The following is a 9045-nucleotide window of genomic DNA, read 5'->3' on the forward strand; positions in this document are numbered from 1 at the left end:
AGAGTTTAGATGTATACATTCGTCAGGAGTAAATAAATTCCCGACATTGTACATGAGGCGTCGGGAGTTGTCTTAACTCTCGACGATGTGTATACGCGTGTCGGAAGATGGTCTCCTAACAGGTATATCCCGACCAAACTCTCGACTCCTATTTAGTCGTCGGAAGTTGATCTTTCGATGCATTTTTTACCTTTTTTTACTATTCGGAGCGTCAGGAAAGGGGCGATTTCGTTGTAGTGTACATTAGCCATAGATTTCTTTTTTCCCTTTCACTCCTAGACAACCACAAATCGCCACTCCCATCTTTTGTTTCTTTTTCCTTACCTATTTTAGTTGGAAATTTTAAATCATTTTATTTTTAAATCCTATATTTTTAATCACTCCAAACACCAAATCATTTTGACTCTATTCTGATTTGAAATTCGTGATTCTTCATTCTAAAGATTAGAGTTAACTCCCTTTTTTGTTTGACTGGTCCAATAAATTTAAGGCCTATTCGGTAGGCAATCTAAAAACAAAATTTTGAAAATAAAAAAGTAAAAGAAAATAAATTTGTATTTCATGTTTTCAAATATATATGTGGTAGAAGATTCAGAAATTAAATTCTAATTTAAATATTTTTCAAAATGTATTTGAAGCTATATTTATAAATGGTAAAACTAATTATAGTTAGCTACTAAATACTAGGTTGAATATAAACTATTACTAATTAATTTATAAGCTTGTTCTATGTTAAAAGTTTTATATAATTATTTGTTGAAATACTTTAAATCTGTTTGTTGGTGCTTCGAACAACCAAGTACTATTCAAATTTTGTATTCAACATATTTATTTATTTGTAGTTATTTACTATTATGACTCAAGGGTTTAGAGTAGTGCACTATATAAACTCTTTTAACCCTAGAGGCGCCGTTTTGATGTTATTTCTGAAAATATTCTCTTTAATAATATTGTTCTCACTCTACCCGTGGACGTAGCTAACACACTGTTAGTGAACTACGTATATATGTGTGTCGATCTTCTCTATCTCTACGTTCCATTTTGTGTTCTTTAATTGTCGATTTCGTAACATTATTATTATGTAAATCATATAATATATAATATACTATATATTACATATTGAGTTTATAACATCAAATAATATATTTGTCCTTGTTTCATCCTTTTTAATATAATTCTGCATTTTTAAACTTCAAATTCAAAATTTGATACTTTGAAAACATAAAAAGTTGTTTGAAAATTTGTACTTTTTGGATCACGAGATCTGAAAATAGTTTTTGAAAGTAAAATTCAGACTATCAACTAAAAACATATTAGTTGAACTAAATAAATATGAGAACATAAAAAGAATCTGCCTACCAAATAGCCTTTTATTTGTGGCACACCACTAACAAATATTAATTTCATATCTCACTAACGTTAACTGTAGCTCAAAACTAAACAACTCCGAACTTTTAACTCTCCTCTAAATTCTAAAGGATCTAGCTAATGGATGACCCAAAAATTAGGTTAAAAAATATGAAATGTCTCGATTTTTGGAAAAAAAATGCTGAATTACCCTTTGTTGACATCAAATTGGGATGAAATTACCAAAATATACTCGAATGCGAAAAAGCGATTTCGCTCTCGCTTTCGCTTGCACACAGAAAAGACCCATTTTTCTTTCCCTTTTCGTCGGTCTTGCTCTTACGCGCATGCGAAAAAGACCCATTTTTCCTTCTCTTCTTGTCAGCCTCGCTCTTGCTAGTCTTGCTCTCGTCGATCTCGCTCTTCCTGTTCTCACATCGGTTTCGCTCTTCCTTCCCTCATATAGTCTTGTCAGGCGTCCGACATCAACAATCACTCTCCTCGAAATTGGTGGTGTAAACTCAGCATGCTGGAGAAGAATAAGACGCAATAGAGAAGAAATCGTAGAAGAAGATGCAAGGGAATAAGTTGGGAGAAAGGAAAAGGAAAAAGAAAAAGAAAGAAGAAAGAAGAAAAAAATATGAAAAAGAAAATAAGAAAGCAAAGGTAATATTGTAATTTCAAATGATCGTGACACCCCGATGATTTCACATTTTTCTCAAAATTTGTTTCAAATGACATTTTAGGCCTTTAATGGATGGTTTGGGCAATTATCACGTTCCGAAGCGCAAACATTCTCTTATCCGTAAGTTGCGAGACGACAGCTCACTTGCTTAATCAATAATCGGAGTCGGGAAGGTTGGCCGAACTCTGCTGTTCGTCGGCTCCTCGTTGGAAACCTCAGGTTCGTTTCATCATCATTTATCAATTCGACAAATTGTTTAGCTGGGCTCTGTATTTGGTTGTTGTTCGAAGCTCTGGAAATGTTTCTGTTCCTTTGAGTTTCGGTCAATCGAGGAGTTTTTGTTGTTTCTTTCTCGTGTTTATGTAATGCTTTTCTTCTCCACAACTGGATGATTTTTCCTTTTTGACGTTTATCAAGTTTAGATTCTCTGGAGTGTTAATTTAACACCAGGACGGGATGTTGCTGAAGAAGAAATGGAGAATTTAAAGTGCTTTGAACTTTTTCTGTGTAGTAAAGTGGTGCTAGTTTTGTCCTGTTTTTTACTAATGGTGAATCTGAAGTTCCTTTGAGTTACAAGAACAGTTTCTTCAAAATGTTATAGGCCCCTTTGGTGACTGCTTGTTTCCTCTTCATTTTTCAATTAAGATTTCCATCTTTGTTAAAGAAATAGTTGAATTCATAGTCATGTTCTAAAAACAAACACTACTTTTTTTTTTAGTTTTCAAAACTTTGGTTTGGTTATCTTAATAGATTTTCGAAGTTTCAAAGCTAATTATTTGTTATATGATCAAAGATTAAAAGAGATCTAAACATTTAAAGTATCTTCAGAAGAATAAAGTGCAATTTCCAAACATTGTGTGTGTGTGTGTGTGTGTGTATTCCGTGTTTAGAGAAAGGGAAATACTCTTTGATATTAGATGGAATGGTTTAGTAGTTGATACCTGAAGAGTTATGAGAATTACCAAAACTGGATTGAGCTTGCTAACTGTGCTTTTACAGGTAAATGAGGGAATTTAAGGAGCAACATTGAAATGGATGTACTAAAAGAGGCATAGAGTACAGCACGTGATTCCATTTCCACCTGTAACTCCAAACAAGCCCGAGACAACTCCCTTTTGCCTTCCAGGTTATAAAGAGAAACCATATTTCTTCCATGAATTCTCTGTTTTTACATTCGTCTCTTGGTCCATCATTTACTTGCAAACCTCAGCCATGTTCTCTTAAGAGGAATATACATATATGTACACTACGTGGTTCTCATCATAATACTCGGATATTTGCTCCAGTATTATTTCCTTTCAAATTGTATCCAGCCATACATATTAACAAATCAATCACCTGCTTTTCAACTCCTCCTAGTGAAGGTGTAGTATCTGTAATCAATTTTGAAGATTTAGTTGAGAAGGACTTTTCATTTCTCGATTCAGACGAGTTTAGTTCCACAGAAGAACATGATCAAAAGATTAGGCGGATTATTTCTGCTGGAGAGATTACAGAAAGTTCTCAGGTTATGGTTTCCATTTCTTCAGAAGGATTTGTTGATCAGTTGTTTGACTTAGCTCCTTGCCGAAGTTTGCTTGTTGTCCATGATTCTATTCTAACATTAGCTTGTATTAAAGAAAAATATGACAAAGTTAAGTGTTGGCAAGGAGAAGTTATATATGTACCAGAAAAATGGGGACCTTTCGACGTTGTATTTCTCTATTATCTTCCAGCCATGCCTTTTGAACTTGACGCGATTTTTGAAGCACTTTCAAAACGTTGTGTTGCAGGTAAATTTTTTGTTTTGTTCTATAAATTTCAAACTTCAGGGGATTACATTGGCTACCCAAATTGCTGAACATATGGCTAATTTATTCTAAGTTCGCAAATGATCTGTTTGTTTCTATAGTCTGTCTTTGTAGAGATTAGGGAAAAATCACCTTGCAAGTTTCAATCACCTTCTACTTCAATTTTCCTTGGTGTATTGAACTTTATTAGCTTTAATGTAGTTCAATATACACTGAGATATATGGGCTCGTGTGCATGCATAATAATATTAACAATTCTTATTTGTAGCATATGTTAAGTTTACACTTTTTTGGCAAATAACCACACTTAATTGTTTTGTGTACATTACTTCTTACCATCTTTATTTGAAATCGGTATCATATGTTATGGCTTTTAGCAAATAAAATCAACAGAAATGAAATTCTTGCTTGTTTTATATAGTCATCTATTTCCTTTGTTGCTCGATAGGTGCAAGACTAGTTATTAGCCATCCCAACGGAAGGAAAGGATTAGAACAAGAACAACAACAGTTCCCAGATGTCGTAGTTTCGGATTTACCTGAAAGGATGAATTTAGAGAATGCTGCTGCAGATCATTCTTTTAACTTGACTGAATTTATAGATGAGTATAACTTTTATCTTGCAGTTTTGAAATTCCACAAGGATAGAAGTTAAGTCTTAATATTTCATCAAAGGCTAGGTCAGCGGTTCCTCATCTAATTCCAGCTGCAAAACTTTTGTGATTTGGATAAACAAAATTTTGTTGTTTTATCATTTATCATTGGTACAGTACCTTACTATTATATGAAATCCTGAATCAGATCAAGTTCCTAAGTTGGGTTGAGGTGAAAATGATAATTAACTAAATGAGCAAGATTTGGGCATCTTGACAATTTTCTTTCAGCGATGCTCTTAACTGAAGATTAATGGAATAAGATTTTAAATTACAGGAGAGATTACTGTGCTTGCGCTGTGCCCACGCCTGCACGTGCACCTGTATGTTAACCAAAATGTGAATAATCTTATGGATGTGGTTGAGATTCAGGTCCCGGTGGTTTTGAAGAATTGAGAAGTGGCTGGAGAGCCTTAACCACAATTGTCATGTTTGGCCTGAAGTCAGCCTCGTACTGAACACACAGGGCTGCTACTGCTGCCAACTGAGAGAGATTCACATGAAATAATACTGGAATAAGAATCCAATCTGAAACAACTATACAAAGATGAAAACTAATATGCATTTAAACTTTGTCGATGTCTATCGTTGTAACATAATAAATTTGCACAAGAGTTCAGTTCAGGTTTGTCAGTTTTGTGTGATTAGAGGATAACTAGATTAATTCCTTGTTGAAATTTTGATTACTAAAGGCAATGTATGGGAGTGTTTATGACCTTCCTACCCCAGAGTAATATATGATTATCATGGTTTCTTAGACTAATTTAGTAATTACTAATGTTCTCATATCAGTAACACAACCACTTGGTCTCTCCAAAAAAAAAAAAAAAAAACCACTAATGGGACGTTTGGAACAAGGAGTTGGTTATTATAGTTGGATTATAATAGTTTATGTTTGGGGTATAGTTTATTTTAGTTTGAGCTATAATAGTATGTGTTTGAAGTGCAAACTATTTTAGTTTGAGAAGGTAATAGTAAATACTATAGCAAAGAATAAAAAAGTGATGGATGTAAAATAGTAAAAATTGTAGCAAATAGTAGTTTTGAAATTGTGTTGAATGTAGCTAATTGAAGAATACAAAATAGTATTTACTATAGTAAGAGATGGTTATTATAATCTAAGGATAGTTCTTGGCCCAAACATACACTAAGAGTACAAATATATGCAGCATACTTTTGGCTAGGTATGATTGGAAAGCACTAGTGATTTTTATGAGTATGGAATCAAATAACAAAAACACTTGTACTAAGCAATAATCGAAGTTCTTGATTACGAAAGTACTTAGCATTATCAAAAACACCTTTTACGAACAAGGTTGAAACATCTCAGTCCAACTTTGAAGACTGCAGTTCCAACCTTAAACCATGAGAAATGAAAGCATCATTTGATTGGTCTAACTAGGGGACAGGCTCCACATCATGGTTAAGGTTTTCTATTATTTCCTATTAAATTGTATATTTCTACTCCAATGAAATTGGAAATTCATCCTTGTCGCAGAATATATTCACCCATTTACCTAGTTCTCTAGCCATCTAACTTCTGTTTTAGTCAAGAATACCGATCCCAAAAGAAAACAAACAACTCTTTGAAATTTTTTACCTATATAGTTTGTTAAATGACAAAAAGTACCCCCACAACATTTTTTTTAATACAATAGAGGGTGAGGAATTCAAATCACAAATCTTTTGATTATTAACACACTATATATGCTAGTTGAGTTATACTCACTTTGACATCACACCTCTTTTTGTAAAGCATGCCCTTACTATTTGGTTTGGTTATAAACACTCTATAATTTCAATATGAATGTGATTACATAATAGTACCTTTGCTATCGCTTTTGGTGGATAATCGTTGTTTAGCTTTGGATCTACACACTGTTTCACCTTGTCTTCACTTAATCTTGGTGTTGCCTGCAGAATAATATGAATGGCTAATTAAGTTTGAGGAAAATACTGCAGGCACTTAGAAAAATGCAGTAAGGGAAAATTTACCCAAGTAACAAGACTCTGTTGTCCCTTAGGCATCGTGTGGTCTACTGGCTTCCGTCCCGTCAAAAGTTCGAGAAGAACTACACCGAAACTATACACGTCACTCTTCTGAGTAATCTGTCCTGTCATAGCATACCTAAAAAGAGAAACCATGAACAAGGAAACAAAAATTCAAAACCAGAAAGGAAGTAGAATCAAGTGTTTACTTTCAATTCAATCAGGCGCAATGATAAGAACTAGAAGTTTTAAGTTAAAATCTTGTTTTAGTCCTTTAACTTTAGAATCAATCCATTTTAAGTAAAAACTCATCTCATTTTAGTCTCCTATTTCAAAATGTCAATGGTAGTCGCCAAACTTTAACAAAATAATCATTTTAGTTTTTGTCGCAGTTTCATAATTAGTTGTTTGACATATAGATAAACTCACTTTGAATAGGTGTTTAACTTGCTGACATAGATATTTTAGCTATATAAGTTACTTGCAAGACCAAAATATGACTCCTTTTGGAAGTTTAAAAGTCAAAATGAGATGTACTTAAACGTTCGGAACCAAAATGGAATTTAAACCTAAGTTTGTAGCCACTTTTGGCTCAAATTCATTTCCATGAGCAAGAAATACACAAGTAGACACACAAAAGGGCTTACTCTGGAGCATGGTATCCAAATGTTCCTAAGACCCTAGTTGAATGAAGTCGTGCTGCTGTGTCGGATGACTGATTAGTCAAGTTGAAATCAGCTATCTTCGCAAGGAAGTCGTCGAAGAGAAGGACATTGCTCGACCGGATATCACGATGGACTATTGAAGGCTGAACCTTCTCATGTAAATATTCAAGGCCTTTTGCTGCACCATAGGCAATTTTAACTCTCTGATTCCAAGTAAGAACTGGACCAGGCTCAGCCCCTTGTACTCCTTTTCTTCCTGCACTAGAAAATGATCAGAACAACCAAAAATTACCAACAAAAAACAAGAAACTCTCTAACTTAGCTTGACATACCATGTAATATATCGTGCAAAGAACCCATTTTGGCAAACTGATATACCAAAATTCGATTATTTGCCTCCAAACAATACCCAATTAACTCCAAAAAATTCTCTTGCTTAAGTCTAGAAACAGTTGATAGCTGCAACACCATGACAACACATAAATACAATTACATTAGAATGAAGATACTGACATGTTTACCATTAACACTCATACTCGTTCAATATCATACCTGAGCGGCAAAATCAGTGTCAGGCTCTGGTGAAGAACTAGTGTCTAGTTTCTTTATTGCAGCAGCCTGACCGCTCTTTAACGTCGCGTAGTAAACCCGGCCATAAGAACCTTCACCAATAAAAGATTTCGTACCAAAATTACCCGTCAACCTATTTAACTCATCCAGTGGAATGACTGGTGTTTCAATAGGCAACACTTGCTGGGGAGCTCCACTTCTGACAACATTGGAACTCCTGGGCTCTCCTCTCTCGCTGCCTACAACACACAAATCAACTTTCATAATCCCGATCTCTACAAACCACATCACATCATCCATAGCCACAATAAAACAAATCCCACAAAGCCAATCAATATGTCTAAAAACAGAAACTAAAAAACAACAAAATCCAACAAAATTCATCACTTCCCAACAAACAAGGCGTCTAAGAACAGAACAATGCAATAACCAACAAATTTAGAAGAAGTCGAGCAAAACCATTTACCACCATATGTATTTCCCCTGGGTGGGGCTGTATATTGACTCGAAGGCGCGCCAAAATTTTCCTCCTCCACACCTCCGCAGCAGAACATCGCTTCTCGTCAACTCGTAGTAGCCTAAAAAACCTACAGAAAGAAGAAAATTCATCAAATGCATCAAACAAATCAAACGACCCCCATCAAATAGGAAAACAGGGGAATCGAAATCTCAAATGGGCATCATCAAAATTGAACATATAGGCATAGATTTGAAAACCCATCTGAAAATTGTGCAGAGAATGAAGACCCATTTGGGGATCAGGAAGAAAAATGCAAAAGAAGACGAAAGAAATTGACCTGGGATGTGATTAAAAAAATGGAAGGTAGGGACAGCGGAAAGAGATTGAAAGCGAAGGGAGAAAGGGGAGGAGGAGGAGGGAGGAGGGAGGAGGAGGAGGAGGAGACTCCCTGCAAGCAATGGGTTCCTGAAATGGCGATGGGAGGAAGGTACATTTCGTTCTATTTAGCGGGAAACTCGGTTGCGATTTGTGTAACCACTCAAACCAAACCTCTCAAGACTGCCTCCCACGTCGCACGTTCATTCTACTTATATCCCCTCTCTTCTCTTTCCTTCGGTTTATATATTCTTATTTCTTCTCTTACCTTTTTATTTTGGTTTATTCTCATCTTTGTATCCTTAAATTTTTTATTTTGGTCCCTCTCTATATCTTCTTCATTTTTATCTTTGTATTTTTAATTTTAGTTTGTTTTTATTTTTTATTTTAAAAAATAATCATTTTGACGTCTAAAAATGAAGACGAAATAATCAAAATAGTTACTTCAGGCAAATATAAGGATCAACATAAATATTTTGAAAGTAAATAAATCAAAATAAACCAAAGTTAAA

At 34.6% G+C, this 9045-nt stretch overlaps 2 protein-coding genes across 3 annotated transcripts; one reads left to right on the top strand and one right to left on the bottom strand.

Moving 5' to 3' along the window:
- The first annotated feature begins 2095 nt into the window (after positions 1 to 2095).
- LOC120091662 lies at positions 2096 to 4635 on the top strand. The gene is made up of 3 exons (XM_039049763.1): positions 2096 to 2251; positions 3032 to 3804; positions 4271 to 4635. The coding sequence occupies exons 2-3, from the start codon at positions 3186 to 3188 to the stop codon at positions 4474 to 4476; spliced, it is 825 nt and encodes a 274-aa protein (XP_038905691.1). The 5' UTR covers positions 2096 to 2251; positions 3032 to 3185; the 3' UTR covers positions 4477 to 4635.
- LOC120091661 (probable protein kinase At2g41970) lies at positions 4551 to 8751 on the bottom strand. 2 transcript variants are annotated; one of them, XM_039049762.1, is made up of 8 exons: positions 8496 to 8751; positions 8165 to 8285; positions 7681 to 7937; positions 7461 to 7587; positions 7111 to 7384; positions 6470 to 6602; positions 6302 to 6388; positions 4551 to 4958 (listed from the first exon to the last, which is right to left on the bottom strand). In XM_039049762.1, exons 2-8 carry the CDS (start codon positions 8250 to 8252, stop codon positions 4824 to 4826), a joined length of 1101 nt encoding a protein of 366 aa, XP_038905690.1. In that variant the 5' UTR covers positions 8253 to 8285; positions 8496 to 8751; the 3' UTR covers positions 4551 to 4823. The 2 variants fall into 2 exon arrangements, with proteins under 2 accessions (XP_038905690.1, XP_038905689.1); XM_039049761.1 differs by lacking the exon at positions 8496 to 8751 and having other exon boundaries at positions 8165 to 8476.
- Between the last annotated feature and the right edge of the window lie 294 nt (positions 8752 to 9045).

This window comes from Benincasa hispida, chromosome 11 (genome assembly GCF_009727055.1).
Source record: "Benincasa hispida cultivar B227 chromosome 11, ASM972705v1, whole genome shotgun sequence".
Lineage (NCBI taxonomy): Eukaryota > Viridiplantae > Streptophyta > Magnoliopsida > Cucurbitales > Cucurbitaceae > Benincasa > Benincasa hispida.

Bases quoted from the DNA above. Each gene is read 5' to 3' on its own strand.
- LOC120091662 (XM_039049763.1), top strand. From the start codon at position 3,186: ATGAATTCTCTGTTTTTACATTCGTCTCTTGGTCCATCATTTACTTGC. The intron at 3,805-4,270 runs GTAAATTTTTTG...GTTGCTCGATAG, and splicing joins TTCAAAACGTTGTGTTGCAG to GTGCAAGACTAGTTATTAGC.
- LOC120091661 (XM_039049762.1), bottom strand. From the start codon at position 8,252: ATGTTCTGCTGCGGAGGTGTGGAGGAGGAAAATTTTGGCGCGCCTTCG. The intron at 7,588-7,680 runs GTATGATATTGA...ATGGTGTTGCAG, and splicing joins ACACTGATTTTGCCGCTCAG to CTATCAACTGTTTCTAGACT. The intron at 6,389-6,469 runs GTAAATTTTCCC...ATTATTCTGCAG, and splicing joins AACAGAGTCTTGTTACTTGG to GCAACACCAAGATTAAGTGA.